Genomic DNA, 20,848 nt, shown 5'->3' with positions numbered 1-20,848 from the left:
AAGGTTATATAAAGATGAAAGCACATGTATTCCTACCTATTATTATTTAATGTTTTATTTAAGATACATCAAGGTAAAAGAAATTCCAGTCAGCAGGGCAGTTCATTAGAAATTTTTCTCTCAAAAAGAAACTAACCATTACTCAAACAGAGACCATCCCTGGAGAAATCCCACCACATCACTTGCTTCTTGCTAACATTGTCATTTACAAGAGTAGAAATTGACTTCTGTGAGTTCTGGGGAGATTGTTCTCATGTTTAAAACAGTATCTTGCTTTACAAAGGACATTGAAACATTTTCAAAAATATTTAGCTTCTTTGGTTACACATACAAGTGGTTATTCCACTTATATAATTACTAACAATTTGAAAAAGGTTTGGGGACTGTATTTTATATCCAAAAATGTAAAAGATGGAGCTAACTCATAATCAATAAAGAGTGAGGATATTTATTCAATTGTAATGCTTTGAACAGATAAAATCTGGTCTGTGAGAATTGGACTTTCATTGACATCTTCCATCAATAGTCATATGCTGCATCTGTTCATTACATAGTAGGCCTCTCCTTTTATTTTGTTTCTTGTTTAGCTTTACTAACACATAAGCTAGAGGCAAGTATTTCATTATGCAGCTTTAACTAATTTAAAGGTTTATACATGTAAAGCCAATCATTAACCACACTTCTAGCTCCTTGAGTTCTGGTAAGGTAAATCAAGTCTTACACCGCCTAAGACACATGAAGAGTTCCTTGAAGTGAGAACACAAGCCCATACCTAAGCCACAGGTTGTGATGACAATAACACATCTTTCAACACAGATGGATATGCTTTTCATCTCCCCTACAGTTTTCCCTGGCAGCCTTGCGATACACTCTACACAACCAGGAAAAGCATCCCACCACTATTCTAATGAAATTCAAAGAGCTGTCAATGGAACTTTTAATTAGTAAACCTCCACTTGTACCCCCCACACCCACACCCACACTTTTAAGATAGGTATGTAATCCTATCAAACATGAAAAATAAGTTTTCATATATAATCATTCTTAATTATACAGTGTGCAGTAAAGATACCCCCCAAAAAAAGAAAGAAAAAAGAAAGAAAGAAAATTCCAATTGACTCGGAAGACCTGTAATCCTTTCTAAGTGCGTGTGTGTGTGTGTGTGTGTGTGTGTGTGTGTGTGTGTGTGTGTGTCTGTACATGTTCCATAACATGTGTAATGTCAGAGAACAACTTTGTGGAGTTGGTTTTCTCCTTCCATCTTTCAAATGAATCGCAGGGATCAAAGTCAGGTCATTCAGCCTGTAATATCTGGTGCTAAGTGCATTTACCCACTAGGTTATGTCACCAACACAGCCAGCAATCTTTACTACATTACACATAACGCAGCAAATGGGCACTGGCTAATTAGTAATGCGGAATTTTCTACTCAAAGGGGGAACCTGGACCAAATCTGTCAATGTCTCTTGGAGTGCCTGCAATGAATGCACATTTCAATGTCCCAACTCAGAACCTAAGTGTCATTATCAAGTCCTGAAGGAATTAATTCTTACTCCAGTTAAATTCTGAAATCCAAAGCTCCATGAATTTTAAGAAATATATTTCTGAGCTGGGCATAGTGGAGCATTCCTTTAATCCCAGGAGGATTAGGAGGCAGAGCCTGTTGGAGCTGAGTGTTTGAGTTCCAGGACAGCCAGGGCTATGTAGACAGACCCTGTCTCAAAAAAACAGAGCAAAACAAACAAACAAACAAACAAAACAAAAAATGAACAAACAAAAACAATTGCACACACTTATTTCTGTTCCTCCTCCTAACAGAAAATGGAATTATACATTATACAGAGATCCTCACAAACCTTGTGAAAGCTCCCATAGAACATTTTCCTGATGTCAGGTCCTTCAAAAGTGACAGTTTGAAAATCTCCAGTATAGTCATAGTTGAAATAAGTTAGAGTTTTCCCACCATCTAGTCAAGTAAAGAAAAGGCAAAATACTTCAGAAATAACTTAAATTGGTGAATAACTTTTTTCTAAAATTCAGCTTGACAGAAAACAGTGAATCCATCATTTTGAAACCATGTCTAAAACAAAATGAGGGGGATGAGACACCGAACACTCCTCAGGTTGTTACAAGCTTTCAGGGCTAAAGTACTCGATTTAATGACATGTGATGATGGAGAGACCAGGAACCTACATGTCTCCTTCCCTTACACCTTTCTACCTAAACTCTTATCCACATCATCTCTGGAGAGAGGTCATCAAAGCTTAGAGTAAAAGAAGATAATGAGAGAGGACATTATCAACAAATATTAGGAAAGGAAAACTAGGCACTTTGACTACTAGCCCACTACAGACATCAACTTTCCCAGGACATGATGCTCTCCCACACTGATGTCTCTTTTGTTATGCACAGACAAACATAGGCTTCCTAATCTTTGATCTTTTGTCTTACAATGAATTTTCATTATTAAAAATAAAAATGCTTTTTTTTCCTCAACAGAGCTTTGTTACACTAAAATTTAATTTTCACTTTGCTCTTAAGTGAACATTCTGACCAAAAGCAATCTATGGGAAGAAAGAGTTTGTTTAATCTTGTAGTCCATCATTAAACTCAAGGCAAGAACCTACAGCCGAGCCTGTCTGTTATTCCACACAACCAAAAAGATACAGCAGGAACCATGGAAGATGCTGCTTAGTGATTCATTAGCAAACTCATGCTTACCTATCCTTCTTATGTAGCATAGGACCATCTGCCAGCAAGGTGCCACCCACAGTGGGCTGGACCTTCCTACATCAATTAACAGTCAAGACACTCCCCTATAGGCATGCCCACAGGCCAGTCCAATCTGGGAAGTCCCTTATTAGAGATTCCCTTCCCATGTGACTCTATGCTATGTCAAATTGACTGTTATAGCTAACTAGGAAAAGGATCAAATTCATTTTAGTCATTTTAAGATTTCTTTATCTTTAAGCCCAGAGTGCATATGGAGTTAATGATTTAATCCCTTCCAATCTGTAGATGCTCCTTAGTTTCAATATCAATGCAAAAGGATTTCCCCTATACTATGTGTGATTGTTAATTGACTCCCATACATTTTCCATGATTTGGAAATAAGACCAAACTAATCTCCTTACCCAAATGTTTGAGTCAGTTAAGTAAAGATACCTTTTACGGATTCATTCTAATTATGGGACTCACTAAACTCCATGACATGAATGAAGAACTGTGCGTCGTGTGCTACGCTTCCAAGCAGGACAGGGGAAAGTTTCCCTGGCTGGTTCCTCCTCAGTTTCCAGCCTCAGAGCACTGTAGATTCCCAGCATCTGAACACTTGCGCTTCTCTTCACTTTCTCAAGGATAGGATTTGGTAGCACATACACAACTTACAAATTTAAATCTATCCCAAAATTCTTTCCAAATACAATGCTGACAAATTGGCATCCTCTATAGAATATCAAATAGGCATATGTATTTATCATATCCATGTACAATCAATGAACTTCTGATCCCATTTCTCCAAGCAACCATGACCCCCTAATTTTGCTCTGCCTGTAGTCTTCACTCTCTGGTAGAAACTGCTTGTCTTGCTTCACCTTGCTTTACCATCCATCTGAGCCTAATGCTGGCACAAAGCAGGAGCTCAATGAGCATTTCTTGAAAGTATTGGTTAACAAGAGAATGAATCAATGATTTCATAATCCACTGCTTGTTGTTTATACACTGCATAAGTTACGTTGCAACAGGAAATGGCAAGATGGGATGCCACATGCATTATCATGTATATAACAAATGCTATACACATAAATATACTTACTGTCTAAAATGATGCCAACCAGTGGGTCAGAATTTTTATTTAAAATCTCCCAGAGAGCAAATGGCTCCTGTGGAGTGTCAGGAAGAATCCGGAACAGGAAAGTCATTGTATAGTCAGAAGGCAGTCCTTCTGGATGCAGATATCTGATGATGGAATAAAATAATGCCTTATTGTATCTTTCTTGAGAAAGTCATCCTATGACCATAAGTAATGTATTTTCATTATAGACACTTTGAAAAAACAAAAGGAGATTGCCATGAATCCCTGTTAGATCACTGTTTTAGACTGTCCTTCTCTCCAGCTTTGGGAAGTTTTCATTTTACATACCAACCACAGTACCCCTCCCTCTCCTCTTCCCTCTACCCCTCCCCTGCCCCTCCCCCACCCACTCCTCAGAGAGGGTAAGGCCTCCCAAGGGGAATCAACAAAGTCTGGCACATCAAGCTGAGGCAGGGCCAAGCCCCTTCCCCCTGCATCAAGGCTGAGCAAGGTATCCCACCACAGGGAATGGGCTCCAAAAAGCCAGTTCATGACCCAGGGATAAATCCTTGTCCCACTGCCAGTGGACAAATTGACATCATTTTTATATTGAGATATAATAAACACATGATTAACTTTAGCATCTTGCAAGGAAAACCTACTTGGTTGGTTGGGAAACCAGAGCATCTTTGTGGATTTGGTAACACGGGAACAAATTGAAGGTGCCAGGTTCCATAGAAACTCCTTCTACTGCAGAAAAATCCTTTTCAACCAAACCGAACATTTCCATCATCTTAAATCCTGAGGTGGTGGGAGAGGATATAAGAACAAACAGGAAATTAAATGATTTTTAATTTTCTACTAAATATTTAAACACCGACAGTTGGACCCCAAACAAGTATTGATTAATATTTATATTTAAAATGTTGTGATAATGATGGGGATTGTGTTGAATCTATAGATTGCTTTTGGTAGGATGGTCATGTTAACTACATTAATTCTACTGATTCATGAGCATGGGGGATCATTCCATCTTCTGATATCTTCTTCACTTTCATTTTGCAGTGTCTTCAAATTTTTATCATACAAGTGTTCACTTGTTTGATCAAGATTTTTTTTTTTTTTTTTTTTTTTTTTTTTTGGTTTTTCGAGACAGGGTTTCTCTGTGTAGCTTTGCGCCTTTCCTGGAACTCACTTGGTAGCCCAGGCTGGCCTCAAACTCACAGAGATCTGCCTGGCTCTGCCTCCCGAGTGCTGGAATTAAAGGCGTGCGCCACCACCGCCCGGCTACCCCAAGATATTTTTATAGGCTATTGTGAAAGGTGTTGTTTCCATTATTTTTTCTTAGTACATTTGTCATTTGTCTAGAGGAAGGCTACTGATTTTTTGAGTTAATTTTGTATCCAACTATTTTGATAAAAATGTTTATCAGTTGCAGGAGTTTCCTGGTGGAATTTTTTGGGTCACTTATATATGCAATGATATCATCTACAAATAAAGATAATATGACTTCTTCCCTTCCTATTTGTATCCCTTTGATCTGCTTAAGTGCTCAATGAGCAAGTTACAATCCTTCTAACAACAGAGGTTAGGTATAGAGCAAGGGACTATGGGGTAGAAATGGATCTCTCTAAGAAGGAAAAATAGAATAGTTGGATGGATGAGGAGGACAGAAATGGAAGGACTGAATGGGAATGAGGAGGGAAGAAGGGAGCAAGGGAGTGAATATGGAGAGGAACAGCTAAAAGTAAGGGCCATTTGAGGAGTCATGTGGAAACTTAATGCAGTAGAAGCTTCCTAAAATATCTGTGTATGAAGGTGATCTAAATAATATCACTAAATAACAGGGAAGACGGAGTCCCAACTGGGCATCTCTTATCACTGAATCAAGCTTCCAGTATCAGGAATGGGTTGCATCTAATTGAACTGTCGGCCAAAGAGGCCCCATGGAAAACTCCAAAACAACCTAGACTATTGTCAAGACTGTTGGTTGCTCTGTACAAACTGACAATAAGGCCGAATTGTTGAAGACAACACCTACACAGATCACTGAATATGGAGCTGGTGCCTACCTAGAGCCTTCACTCCTATGGGCCAATATTCATGGAACATACTTTGCATGCTACCAAAGAAGAAAGGTAAACACCTACCCAGCTACAAAACCTTTGGTCTACAGGGATGACCTGCCTGAAAGATGCGTTAGTGCAACAGTGGTGCAAGGCTTGTGGGAGTAACCAACCAATATGCTTGGATTTAAGGCTCACTACCTGATATTACTTGGGTAGCCAAGAACCTGAAACTAGATAGGTCAGGGACTTAGGATAAAGCAAAATACTACTGCTCTGCTAAAGGAATACAGTCATAAAATGACTCCTAACAACATTCTGCTATACTCATAGATCCATGCCTTGCTCAACCATTACCAGAGAAGCTTCCTCTTAGAGTAGATGGGAACAGATGCAGAGACCCACAGTCAAACAATGTACAGAAGGTGAAAGACCTTAGGACTCAGTCCTAAATGGGATATCTCTATCAAATACTTCCCAGGCTCAGGGAACCCTGTAGAAAAGGAGGAGGAGAGATTCTAAGAGCCAGAGGGGATGGAGGACATCAAGGAAATAAGGACTTCTAAACACAGCAGGACCAACACACATATGAATTCACAGAGACTGTGGCACCAAGCACAAGGCCCATACAGGACTTCACCAGATGGGGTCCCAGCACTAAGAGAAGTGGACACAAGCCTCTATCCCTAACGCAGAAGCTCTCTCTAATTTATAACCACTCACAAGTGAAAAATTCAATTTCTCCAATGGAGTCTCACTGGGGACACTAGGAAAGCCAGGTCCAGTGCTCAACAGTAGATGCTAACACAAAACTAACTCAAAGGCATCACTGGCGGTTCTTCGTCTCATAATGCCTTGTTGGGGTTAAACACCGTACAAGTCGTTTGCATAGACATTAAGGCTTCTGTTTTTATGGGATTCCTGTGTGTGCTAACGTGTGTGTCTTGGCATCTGTATATGTTTCTTGTGCTTTTTCTTTGGCTCTTCTTTCTCATGTTTGTTTGCTTGTTTTGTCCTATTTGTCCTTATTTGTTTGTTTTTGTTATATCTTATTTTATTATCATTCTTTAGATGCCTATTTGTTTTCTGACAAGAGACAGAAATAGTGTGGATTTCGGATGGGAGGGGAGGAGGGAAAATCTCATGGAGTTGGGGGATGGAAAACCATAATCAAAATATATCATATGAAAAAAATTATTTCAATAAAAGAAAACAGAAAAAAATTGTGACAGTGCATACCTGCAAGATCGACTCCATCCTTGTGCACCATTGGGCAGGCTGAAAAACAAGGCAAGCAATGTAAAAGCCCATCTTATGTATCTCCCAAATATATGGTTTCATTGTTGTGGGCACAGGCAATTAACACAACCTTCCCTAAGCTTCCCACACCTGAACTGTGGAGTAACTCTAAGACAATGTGGCTGTGGTTATCTAGTGTTCCATCTAGAACTAAAGGGCCATAGCTTCTAACCACTCTCCCGGATCCATTAAATCAATGGTTGTTACTTGAAAGCCCAAGTTGAGAGATGTTTTGATTAAGACATCTTTGAAAACTACTTCCTACATTTGTTTATTTTTGGTTTGCTTTAAGACAGGGTCTTCCTATGTAACCTTGTCTGATACTAAGCATTCCAAGCTGGCCTCAACCTTGGTGCCATCATCCTGTCTCACATTCCTGTGTTTAATACAAATTGTCATCAACTTGGGACCATCTTCATCAACTTAAACAGAGAAGACGTTTACCTCATATGCACAAAACCATAGGACTTAACACCTGCACGATAAATACCCCATGGGAATCAACAGTTCTTTCTCAGTTCTAGATGGGACTCTGTACTTAACCAGTATTCGATATTTCAGGTTTTAAACAATGCTCAGGAATGCAATTTCTGAAGAACTAACTTGCTGATGCGGTTTCGCAGACAAAAGTAATCAGTTCATCCTCAATTTTCTTGAAGGCATCGAAGTCATCCACAAAGAAGACGTGACGTGAGCTGGGTTTGCTGCCGATCCGAACCAACTCTGAGTAATCGGCGTCGGCCACACCAATGGCAAAGATGTTGTATCCTATGATGACACACAGCAGGTGTTCAATTACTTAAGCTTCACAAAATACAAACAATGCAAGATGCTGAATGCCCAGATGTTTAAAATGTACTCATTTAGGAAGCCCAGTAGGATTGGCTAATTCATTTCTTACCATTCATCAGAATTCCTCATGTGCATATTACATTATGTGAGAATTACTCCATCATACCCTGAAGAAATTTTCCATTTTAAAATAGACTCAGCAAAACTAAAGCCCCAGTTGGTGCATAAGCCAGAAATGTTTCTCATTTGAGTAACATATTCACAGTTGCATATTCTTAACAGTTACTTTGACATCTGTGGCATGAGGTACTATTTAAATAGTAATGGTTTCTTTTCCCCCCTTCTGAAGCACAACTTAAGGCTTAGCAGCCTAAACTGGGTCACCATGTAAAAACATGCTAAGCATGTCATCTTAGTTTCTTTCCTATGGCAAAACACCCTGACAAAAGCAACTTCAGGGAGAAGGGGTTTGCTTTGGCTCACAGTTCCAGGTCACAGTCCATCCCAGCAGGGATGTCACAGCAGCAGGGACTTGAGGCAACTGGTCACATAGCATCCATCATCAGGAATGGAGAGTAAAGAACACACACAAGCTAATGCTCAGTTCACCCTCTCCTCTTTCAGATCAGGGCTCAGCCCATGAAATGGCATCACCCATATGCAGCATGGGCCTTCCCACCTCCATTAATCTAACTAAGAAAACCCCTCACAGGCATGCCCATGTGCCAACCTGATCTCTATATTCTCTCATTGAGACTTCCTTTCCAGGTGAGTCTAGATGATGTCACACAAATCATCATACATATTTCATATAGCTGAATCTTCACAGCCATCCCGAGAGAACCTTTATTTTATAGATCAGAAGACAGGGAAGTTTCTATAATGAGCTCCTTCCTCTCCCTAACCCTATAGAGTGGTCCTCTCAGTAGTATTGTAAATCATTGCTGGTGTTCCTTAGACAGGAAACCCTGCTGTAACAAATCATATATTTGTCTCTAATAAAAGCATCTAATTACAGAATTATAAGTGTATGCGATTTTTAAAGCCCATATTATCCACTGGGGGATATTTAATTAAGCTGATTGGCTTGGTGCCAACATTGTTCTCAGTAGCCATGATGGTGCACATAAGGGAACCTTACCATCGGCCTGCATCTCCCTGGAGATTTTGTTGACGTCATCTTGTGATCTCCCATCAGTTATAACCACGATAACTTTCGGGATGCCTCTCCTCGTGCCTGACTCTACAGTGAATAAGGTATCTCGAACGTGCTTGATAGCTTTCCCTGAAACAGAGAATCAACAGTTCCATTTCACTCCTCCGCATGCTTTCACAGACAGCAAAGGGCAGGACAGAGATGTTACATCAGTGAAAAATTATTGTGCCCTGAGAGCTGAGGCAGCCACACAAGGGGAAAATACCAGTGAGGACATGTAAGGCCCTGGATTCCATACACAGCACCAAAACAAACCAACAAGTCACATAACAAAAGTCATCCTGAAGTTTCTAATGATTCCAGTGAGCTTTCACTGGGCATCATTTGTCTGTTTAGGTCTTACCTGTTTTAGTATTTCCTCCTTTGTAGGAAATGTGTCTGATTGCATCAAGAAGTGTCTCCTTGGTTTTGTAAGCATCGAGTTTGAATTCTGTTCTGGGGTCATCAGTGAACTGGACCATCGCCACCTGGAGAGAGAGGGTACATCCACTTTTACACAGGTAGGGACTTTCCACAGAAAACACAACACAGTAGCACAGTATCACCCATCATTTACATTTCTTCCTTAACCCAATCCTCACATTAAATTTTCGTAAAGGTTACCTATCAGATTTGAAGGCAAACCAAGTTTCAAGTTCTAGATACATATTAAGAAGTAGGATTTTTAAAAATTCTTTCTAATGGTTAAAATACTTTTGCCACTTCATTTAACAAGTAAAAGTTGACCTAAATCTGGTAAATGGATGTGCCACAGAGTCAGGGTTGTATTCTCTATAAGAGCTTCCTATGACACAAATAGAAAGTAGCCACTATGATTCCACCCACTGTACAAAGGAGGAAACTGAGATACATGAAATCAAGTAATAGGGTCAAGATCAAAGGCAAACAGCTGAAGCCAAGTACATTCTATTTCAAAATCTGTGATCTCGTTCATTGCTGCCCAAATCTTTCTACCTTAATTTCCTACAATTTACTTCTATTCCTGTGACACTATGGGACAGTTTTCAGTTGACTGCTTTATTTTTTTGGAACAATGAACTATGGATATCTGTTGGATGAATGAAATAGTTTCATATTCTGCATGATCCTCAGAAATGTGTGACCGCCAGCCAGTGGTGGTGCACACCTTAAATCCCAGCACTTGGGAGGCAGATGCAGGTGGATCTCTGTGAGTTTGAGGTTGACCTGGTATGCAGAGGGAGTTCCAGAACAGCCAAGGCTACACAGAGGAACCCTGTCTTGAAAAATGAAAAGGGAAAAAATAAAAAGAAATGTGTGACCATGGCCTGGCCTCTGATTTTCAAGACTTCCATGTACTTTAGGGCAGGGACAACAGTATGTGTAAAGGAAATACTCTGCCTTAATATAAAATAAATACTCCCTAATGTCCTTTGTACTATCTTTAATTTGCTAATCTCAATAGCTTTTGCAGTGATGTCCAACCTTTTGAAGTTACAGTATGAGGCTATCATTTGCAATATCATAGCAATCCTGGATGCATATATCCATTAGCAACAGGCTGGACATGCCTATAAGGATTAGCATTCCTTCATCGCATTTCTTTGATTACATTCCCTGACAAGTGGAAACAGTAAGAGACTAAGAAATAATTCCTGGATGCATAGTATAGTGTAATGATTGGCTTGTTTACCTTACCCGATAGGATAGTGTAATGATTGGCTGGTTAACTTTACCTGATAGTATAGTGTAATGATTGACTGGTTAGCCTTACCTGATAGGATAATGTAATGATTGGCTGGTTAACCTTACCTGAGTTCCATCTGCACCAATCTTGTCCAGGGCTCCCACAGTGCTATACAGAAAATTGATGATCTTATTGAAATTGTCATCTCCAATACTCCAGGATCCATCCACCATGAATACTAGGTCTGCCTTGGCAGCTTTACATACTGAAGACAAAGAATACATTTGGAGTCAGAGGTAAGAGGAAAATAACATTTTTATCAAGCCAGAAGACAGGTAGCAGATGCCTTCTGGTAACTAAAGCTCTTTCCCAAAGAAAAAGCTTCAACTATTAAGAATCACCATCCACGCTCCTAAAACTTTACCACCACTATTTCCCTTTCATGCCCATTGATGACTGAAAAGCTTCTACTGAACATGTGAGAATAGGGAGGAGAATAAATCCAACAATCACCACAGAGAATGAAAATGAGGAATAGGAGAAATGGAGGTGAATGTGATGTAGAGTCAGAAGCAAACAGCAGGCACTGTCTAATGGCTACCGACAGGGAAGAAGTCTATGCAGTCACACTGTGCACCCAGTCATCTGCTTGGTGAGTCTGAAGTAATAGCAGAGGAGTCGAGCTCGGGAGGAAGACGTGTGATATGATGGAATCAGATGAACTACAATTTGGGTTGGGGATATGGTGCCAGAGCCAGAGTGCCCACCCAGAATGCTCAAAACCTTTGAGCTCAGTTTGATCCCTAGCATGGCATAAAACTGAGAAGGTGACCCATGCCTGTATACCTGGCATTGACAAAGTAGAGCAGGAGGTTCACAGGTTCGTGGTCATTCTTGGCTAATGACAAGTTTGATGCCAGCCTAAGCTACATGAGACTCTGTCTTTAAAAAAAAAATCTACAATTCGTTGGGAATAAACAGAAGCAAACTTTAATTACTGCATTGCTCAAAAATTCTTCCTATCTCCTTTTACCATCCACTGACACAGGGACCCCAAAAAAGTACAATAATACTAGAAGGAAGCCATCAACAGTAGTTACTATGGATACCAACATAATAAAAAGCCCACACAATAATATAACCAAAAGGCCCTTCTCCAGTGAAAGCCCCCTTTCAAAGTCCTCTAAGCTGTTTCTCAGGATGCAACCCTCTGTTAATGTGGATCATTGAGATTAACTGTGTTTTATGATGATGCGCATAATTTGTTCTTCAGTAATCTCAATTTTTTCATCTTAGTTCGGTCTCATACAAGCACTCTAGGAGATAATCGGCATTTCTCCCTTAGAAACAACAGCCTGGTTACTGTTATAGTAACTTCACTCCTGTCAGCTGCCTATAAGGTAAGACAAATCGTCTTCAAGTGGGTTTACACTCGGGGACAGTGGGGATCTGGCAAGCTTGCTTTTGTGAACTCTGTGACTTGCACAATTTCATAGATTCATAGTCTGACTGTAGAGTTGAAAAAGATTATAATAAGCCTCCTAATGATAAACAAGAAAGGAAGTCATGTCCTCTGTTTAAAAAGAAAGATGAAACAAACATTAAGTTTCATCTTCAAAATGTATTTTAAATTTTACTAATGAAACATTTGCTTAGAATAAAAGAAAATTCATCAACATGCATGAAAAAATTACATTTAGGATATAAAATTGTGTTTTTAATTTTCTTCTTTAAGCCTTTTTTTCTAATTTTAAATACTTGTCTAATAAGTATCCAGTATAACTTTGATAATTGAAAAAAAACCCTATATTCTAGGTTTTCAAATAAAAAGCCAAATTCCAGATGTGGAATACCTCTCCTCAAGGTTGCTGGTCAAGGGTGTCCTAGACATTTCCAAAACAATACAGGGTATTCCTATTGCTCTCGGCTGCCCTCCAGAACTAGATGGTAAGACCCTGTTGCTAAGGACACCACACACTTTGCCACAGGTTATGGAGAAATCATATCTGTACTGCCAGGAAGCTTCCTTCCTGCTGGCTAGCTTTCATAGATCCAGAAGACACTATGTAGGCTGCATCCGGGGAAAACCACCCACATTTTTACCCAGCTGTGAATACTATGAACCGTAACATTTGTGTGTACATGTGTTCATGTGTGTATATGTGCATGCATGCATAATGGAGGCCTAAGGTTGATGCCAGGTGTTTTTCCCACAGGGTATCTCACTGAATCTGGAACTTGAGCTTGCCATTTTTGCTAGACTGCCTGGGCCATAAGCTCCAATAATCTGCCCAAGGTTACATATATCTTACCCAACGTTTATGTTGATGGTAGGGTGTGAACTCAGGTCTTCCATGCTTGTGCAGTGAGAACTTTACCAACTGAGCCGTCTCCCTGGCCCAGAGTTATCTTTCCTAAGCAGAGATTTTATTAGGTCATCCTCACCTTAAGGGAACTTCTTGTGCACCATATTTTTGAAGGACAAATCCTTGATGTTGGCACACAATTCCCTTCATCACTCTCTTTACTCTCTTCTGTGTGTCTCATTAAAGCATTGATGGTTCCCCAAAACACATGATGGACTTACATCACTCTATGACACTGAGCATTATTTATTCTGTTATTTCTCTCTCAAGCTGGTTCAGTTATAGATGAAATTTCCCCTGTTTATCAGTCACTAATCAACTGCGGCATTGATTATTCTTACTCCTGGGCTATCATAACCCAATTTCTCTTTTATCACTCCTACCAGTGACATTACTATCTGCATTAGTACGTATTTCTCTTATAATACTGAAAGTAAGCAAACGGCAGCAGTTGGGTACTATTATGGCATTCCTTGTGCCTAACATAAGTGTAGCAGGAATCTTAAAAGTTCTTATTAATAAAATCAAACCTGAGGCCACTTATTGGGGTGAATGCTGGAAGATCAGAGAAGCAGAACCGGCCACAGCTAACCTCACCCCACCAGTTCCTCAGCTGATCCTGTTTCCTCAGACTGGAAGCCTCTGAGTCCTTATCCAAATGAATCTCAGCTGAACTGCTGCTAGAAGTCTGAAAGCTTAACCAGCCAAATGCTTCTAGTATCTGGTCCTCATGCCTTATATACCTTTCTGATTTCTACCATCACTCCCTGGGATTAAAGGTGTGAGTCACCATGCTTGGCTGTATCCTTGAACAGATGGATTTCTGCCTCTGGAATGCTAGGATTAAAGGCGTTTGCTACCACTGCCTATCCTAAGTATCTAGTGGCTTTTCTGTTCTCTGACCCCAGATAAGTTTATTAGGGTACACAATATTTTGGGGAACACAATACCACCACACATAAGAACTTTGAAAATTACTAGTAGAGGTAACAAACGCTTGTTAATGGGATGAAAAATTAATGAGTACTACATTGTTTAGAGGCTTAACCTCTAATAATTACCTTGGCAGCTCCAAGTGTTGAGATGAGAATAGAACCTGCAGAGGCATTTAGGGGGAAAATTGGAGACCATTCCCCTTGAATTCAAAATTATATACTAGCTTTTCACTTATACTATGTAGGGGCAATAAATATTTTGTATTAATACCTTGGTTTTTTTCTAAAATTTTTATTTTTATTATTCTTTTAATGATGTGTATTTGTACATATGAGTTTGCATATGTAAGTGCAATACCCAAGAAAGTCAGGGGCTTTGGATCACTGGAGTTACAGGGTTATGAGCTGCTTGATGGAGGTGCTGGGAACTCAACTCAGGTCCTCTGCAAAAGCAGTTAGTGCTCTTTCCTGCTGAGCCGTCTCTCCAGCAGCCACTCTGGTTTTCACTGAATGAACAAACAAAAGCAATAGAAATCTTGACTGCAGACTCACACTGTCCTCACTGTTCTCTTACCTTCCTTTGCTGGTGGAATGGTTGGAGGGAATGTCGGTGGTTCCGTGGGAGGTGGTTCTGGGAAGGAAAAGGACAAAGAGTCCCCATTAGTGATCTCATTGTAGGGAACAGAGGGAAGCAATATAGTAAATCTTTATTCAAGGTTATCAAGGATGTTGATAACTGACTTCTTTGAGAATTTAATGACTGCTATAAACTAGCCGCCGCCTGTGAAAAGTGGTTTTATCCATCCTTTCATTGCACACCAAAGGCTTGAAATGCCATTCTGCCCCCATTCAGTCTGCCCAGCAGGAGTCCGCGTAATCAAACTGCCAACTACAAAGTGGTTCTGATGTTGATTTAAGGCAGAAAGCCCAGCCTTCTTTTGAGATGTAGGTTCTGGCTGTTTTCACATACACAGTGAACTTCATTTCCATTCTGCCTAAGTACTGACCATCAATCCTTGGTCCCTGGCACTTCTAACCCTTCCCACCCTGTGTCCCTAAGGATACCAGTTGCGAATGAAATGTGATTCACTGTCTATTCTGTTCAGTGTGCATCTGGAAAAAGTCTTTCGGTTCTGAGGAGCAAGAATAAAAACTTAGTGCGTTCAGATACTTTCAACCTGCCATGAAGATGACCCGGGGAAAGTTAGAAAGAGGAGTGATTCTTATGCCAACTCACATGGTAAAGCACCAAGGAGCTGCAGTATCATTAGGTAAAGATAAAGTAATATTTTATTTTTCATTTTTATTAAGACTTGACACTGAAGACTTAGGGGAAAAAAAAAAAACAGAAAAATCTGACCATCCCAGTTTAATATTTGGGAAGTCCCTCTACTCATAATGGCCATTCACAAAGGGGAAGTCCAGCTTCAAGCAGCCAGCAGCTGGAAGAGTTCAAGCTCTGACAGATGTTATAAAGAGAATTCCTTCATTAGAAGAGATGAATTTTTGTAGTCTCTTCTAATCTGGGATTCAATGAAATTAAATGATCTAGGTGGCATGAGTCAGTATGAAAGAATGAGGTAACTGTATATTACTGATAAAGAAAAAAATGTCCATGAACTAATTATGTGAAACAAAGCAAGTCATGGAACACCATGGCAGGATCCCATTTGTGCGTAAAATAAAAAGCTTTTTGTTGAAGAAACCACAATGGTAGAAATATGTCTTTCTGGAAGAAAGCATGAGGGAAGAGACACTTTGTACATTGCTGCTGTTCTGTTGTGGATACATGAATCACTGTTGTTTTTTTCTTTTAAGGTTTTTGTTGCTTATTTGAGAATTCTAAAATTAAAAAGGAGAGAGAGAAGAGAAAGGGAGAGTTTTTAATACTAAAACTATGATTGCAAAATTTTCATTAGATCACTAAAAATGCTTCCAAAGCCTGGCTTATGAACTTTAAATAACTTGGGAGTAATGGGTCATCTTTACTGTTAAGCATTTTCTTTAACAGAAGATTGAGACATATCCTCAGTTTCATCAATACACTCAGAGTCAAATCAAGGGGCAGTTTGTTTGAGCAGAACATCTGGCCAAAGAATCTCTTGGGTATCAAGAGCACACACGCTGGTGCCACGTGTTTATCCTCTTTACGTGGCACACAGATGGTCCCTATCTTCAACCATATGAGGGGCTGCCCCAGAGCTGACAAACAGTCCTGATCTGCATTGCTTCAGAAAGTTGAATTCAAGCCAATGGAAGGAAGCTACAAGAAGACAGATGTCTTCCACATCAGGGAAATATTTACATCAAACTAAGAGATCCCAATTGGAATTAACCCTGAGATGGTAGCTAACAGTTGTTGAGATTAAGGTTAGGGGATACTAAAATAGACCAGAGGTCCCAGGCTCAATTGTTTTTAACAGTCAAACACTGAGTGTGAAGAAAGAACTTAGCCTATAAACCTGAGAGCATAGCAATTAACAGCTTCCAGCAGATTGGCACCAGGAGGGTACATGGACTGTATTTGAAAGATGTCCAAAGTGTTCAAAATACATTTTAATTTCTTTCAAAGTAAAGGTCTAGAGAAAATACATGTTAGTGAGATCTAGTTCTTTGGCTATAGGTTGTGACTCCCAAGAAAATAAGGGAGAAGATGAAAGTATGTGTCCAATAAAACATAAGTTGAAAAGCTCAACAGATGCTCAAAGATGTTGAATCTCTCCTGTCAACATTGGTGGTAAGAAAAGAGATAGTTAGTTCTACTGAAGAGCAAAAAGAATCTCAGAGGCGTTGAGCAGCCCAAGACTATGATAGTAGAAAGTGGCCTCACAGAGATCCAATAATACATGCTTGACTCCAAGACCTGTGAACTTCAAAAATTATATGATACATATCCATAAAACAGAATTATAATCAACAATAAGAGAAATAAACACTGGATACATTTTATGGCCTTGGTAAATTTCAAAGACATGCTAATCAAAATGTGACATATACAGAGTATTGTATGTTATATGTTTTTATTCATATGAAGTGTCCACGAAAGGAAAATGAAAAATAAAGGACTTACATACAGACAGAAATGGGAGAGAGATGGATAAGATTTCTTTGAGTTGATGGAAATGCTTTAAGATGGAATGGTAGTGATGTCTATATGATTCTTCAAATGTACTGACAATAACTGAGTTGCCACATAAAATGACTATTAGGTTTTATGATACATAAATTATATGTCAAAACACATGTATAAAATGTTAAATATATTTATTGTGAAATAAATTTTCTATATAAAAATTTTAGATGATTCTACTTATTATATTTTAACCAACTTTTTTTTGAAAGCATCTCATTGTGTCGCACTGGACAGCCTGGAACTCACTGAGATCCCCCTGCCTCTTCCTCCTGAGTGCTGCAATTAAAAGCATGAGCTATTTCACATCAGCTCACCCAATGTGTTTTCAGGGAATGTGCTGATTGTGATTTCTTTCTCCATGGTCCTGGAGGCTGGAAGATCTATACAAGGTGGGAGTTCCTTCTAAATGCCATGCAAAAAAGGAAGGAAAGCCTATCGCCCATCACCTGTTCAGATGCTCATCCTCAGGAATTTGAATTTAAATTAAGGATATTCAGTTAGGCATACAAACACCACTGCTCCCAGCCCGTTACTATTAAATCTATTTTATCCATCTTAACAGCTGTGGCCTGCAGGTCAGAACTTCAGATTAAAGGCCATCCCAAGAAGCTGATACCCTCCATTCTTCAGAACATGCAAAAAGTGCTTTGTTTTAATTTTATACTTTGCTTTTCCATTCCATGCATCAAATCTGGGTTCCAAGTTGAAAAAGAGCACAAGGGCCTCTTAAAGAGGCAATGACTCCAGGGTCACCCAGTTGGAACATGTTGGCTTTGAGCATAGCCTCATCGCTGTGGTAAGATGGTATTGTCCTCAAATTCAATTTCACACACCACATACCATGAATGCTTCTTATGCATTTGGATCATAATGTAAATCATTGTTTCAAGCCTTTTGCCATCAGATGGCCTTGTGGTCTCTTGTGCAATGTATAGAGAATGGAAATAAAAACATACTGATGACGGTATAGGGGCATTGCAAAGACTTTGGGGTAATAAAAGAAAGAAAGGGGAATTGCCCATACTCCTGGGCAGCAGTAGCTATTACTTTTCTAAACAGAGCAAAGATGTGGAGCCTTATCAATACGCTATTCGCTCCTAATGAGGGGGATCAGCAGAAGACATTTGACTTACGTGTTCTTTGCAGGATGCTCACACTTGGTCCCTCAATCTCCTGGAGCTTTGTGTAAACACTGATTTTATATTCGGAATCTGGCTGAAGTCCATAGAAGCAATGCCTGTTTACACCTCCTCCTAAGGTGGATTCTTGTGTTTGTGTATCTACAATTAAAACAAAACAAAACATACATATAATGGCTAAAAAAGAAACAGTCATTATTTCAATTATTAGTTTCTAAAATGCGTAATAGGAATTGTCTTTTATCATTCAACCCCAGCATTCATGTTCATTGGTAGTATTGTATCTCCAGGTAAAGATTTTATATATCCAGCTGGGCAGTGGTGGCACACACCCTTAATCCCAGCATTGGAGAGGCAGAGGCAGATGGATCTCTGTGAGTTCTGGTCTACAGAGCGAGTTTCAGGACAGACTCCAAAAAGCTAAACAAAGAAACCCTGTCTTAAAAAAAAACTGAAAAGAAAAAAAAAGGTTTTATATATCCACTGAATTTTTTTCCTGTTAAACATTACATTTAGTATGGACAAAATAAGGCTTATTATTTTTAAAATTGCCAACGTCAAGCCTTTAATAAATGAAGAACTATTGCTGCACATAATTTTATGCATGCATCTTAGCCCATTTGTTGCACTAAACTTCCTTTTATTCAGCTTGATTCACCAGAACATAGTCACATGGTCACAAAATGACATAGAAGGACAGATCTTTAACTCCTTGCAATTTAGCATCATATAAGACACTGTAATTGGAATTTGTTCTCAAAAAAAGCACGCACAAAAGTTTGGGGAATTACCAGAATAATGTAGGAGTTCCAGAGAGCCTAGTTTCTTCTCTGTCACTCATACTTTTTCAATTAGTATTTAAATGATGGGTTTCATCGCAGCATTTTCATGAATATGTGTGATTATACTTTGTTTTAAATCATTCCCCTTCCCTACTGTCCTTCCCTGTTCTCCTTGTGGTCCCCTTTGTCTCCTCAAATAGATCCCCCCCCCTTTGCTTTCATGTCACACATATTTTATCACCCTCTTTTTCCCCCTTTATCCCACTGAAGACTTCTCTTCTTCCTCTCTCATTACCCCCTACCCATACCCCAAGCTTAGTTTGATCTTGAACTCATTATGTAGCTAAAAGCAACCTTGAATTTCTGATCCTGATAACAGATGTGTGCAACCATGCACACTTTTATTGGGTGCTAGGGATTGAACCCTGGGCCTTGTGCAGACTAGGGGAGCATTCTATCCCCAAGCAACATCCCCCATCTCCAGTCGTGATTTTTAGCTGACACCTGTGTCATGTCTATCATGTCACGCCATGTCTAGCTTGTCATGTCTATCATGAAGAAGACTCAGCAAGCTTAATGTGCCCTCCTAAACTCCCTGACTGCACTATGAACCCCTTTCTATTCTTTCAACATGGACATGGCATTTAAGTGGTTTAAGGCCACAGAGCCAGGAGTATTGTCTCCCAGTCATTGGTAATCAGGCCCATTCTATTCTACCAAAGAGTTGTGTTGCATACACCAGCTGCACATCATCATATCTGTCTTCACCATGTTGAAGGCATAAAGAATAGTGGAAGAGTAACTGTTGGTCCCCTTCTCTTTGCCCATATCCACAGTAAAATTGCTATACTTCTCTGGAAGAATTAATGCTGGCCCTGAGGTCCAGAACCAGAGGAGTTGGATTAATCAGCTGTATCATTTATTGACAGCCTATTTTATTCCAGGTTCCATGTTTTTTCTTCAGTGATGACCACCATTACAAATGATAATGGTCAAAAATTTGAATGAAATGTTTACCATGTGCCAAGAACTAGCATAAAAATTTTTATGTATATTTAGTCCACTCTATTCTTATACCACTTGTAATTATTGTCAATCTAAAGACAAGAAATGGAGGCCAGAAACATTGACCAGTTACTATAGTCCCTGGCTCAGCCATAGAACTGAAATTTGAATTGAAACTCTAAATTTGGGTCTCAGAAGGAGTCACTCTACGATCCACTACTACATCATAAAACAATGTAAATTAAAGACTCCATTCTTCAAAATGAACAATTTGAGAGTTGTGTAGTGCTCACTAACTAGAGACCAGGTAAAGGATCCTAATAATTCCATGCTGGCTTTTGTTGGTTTTAAATTACTGAAAAGTTTCAGAATTAGTCATAATATTCACTTTTTGCCATAATGGATAACAGACTGGAAGGAAGAATCACTATTACCTAAAAAACAACAATTATTAAAATTCCCCTCTAGGGACCAGCACAATGGCTCAGTGGGTTAAGGTATTTACCACCAAGTCCAAGGACTTGAGTTTGACCCTTGGAATCCACATGGTAGAAGAGTAGAGTCAGCTCCCACAATGGTCCTCCACACTTGCTGTGGCATGCATGTGTCCCACCTCCCCACTCCTCTGCCACCAAATACACAAATAAAATGTAGCTTTCAAAACTTCCCTTAGGATT

At 39.5% G+C, this 20,848-nt stretch overlaps 1 protein-coding gene across 1 annotated transcript in view; it reads right to left on the bottom strand.

The window, feature by feature from the left end:
- The window catches only part of Col14a1 (collagen type XIV alpha 1 chain), a 208,091-nt gene that overhangs the window by 69,992 nt on the left and 117,251 nt on the right, over positions 1 to 20,848 (bottom strand). The window contains 10 exon segments of the mRNA XM_052747825.1: positions 1,857 to 1,966; positions 3,815 to 3,957; positions 4,456 to 4,594; positions 7,099 to 7,137; positions 7,762 to 7,926; positions 9,092 to 9,235; positions 9,510 to 9,633; positions 10,937 to 11,076; positions 14,687 to 14,743; positions 18,379 to 18,525. Of these exon segments, the coding sequence (XP_052603785.1) occupies positions 1,857 to 1,966; positions 3,815 to 3,957; positions 4,456 to 4,594; positions 7,099 to 7,137; positions 7,762 to 7,926; positions 9,092 to 9,235; positions 9,510 to 9,633; positions 10,937 to 11,076; positions 14,687 to 14,743; positions 18,379 to 18,525 (1,208 nt within the window).

The sequence above is a fragment of the Peromyscus californicus genome, unplaced genomic scaffold, assembly GCF_007827085.1.
Source record: "Peromyscus californicus insignis strain IS unplaced genomic scaffold, ASM782708v3 Scaffold_20__1_contigs__length_68692818, whole genome shotgun sequence".
NCBI classification, from domain to species: Eukaryota; Metazoa; Chordata; class Mammalia; order Rodentia; family Cricetidae; genus Peromyscus; species Peromyscus californicus.
Note: the sequence above shows the minus strand (reverse complement) of the source record. Positions and strands in the feature narration are given on the sequence as shown.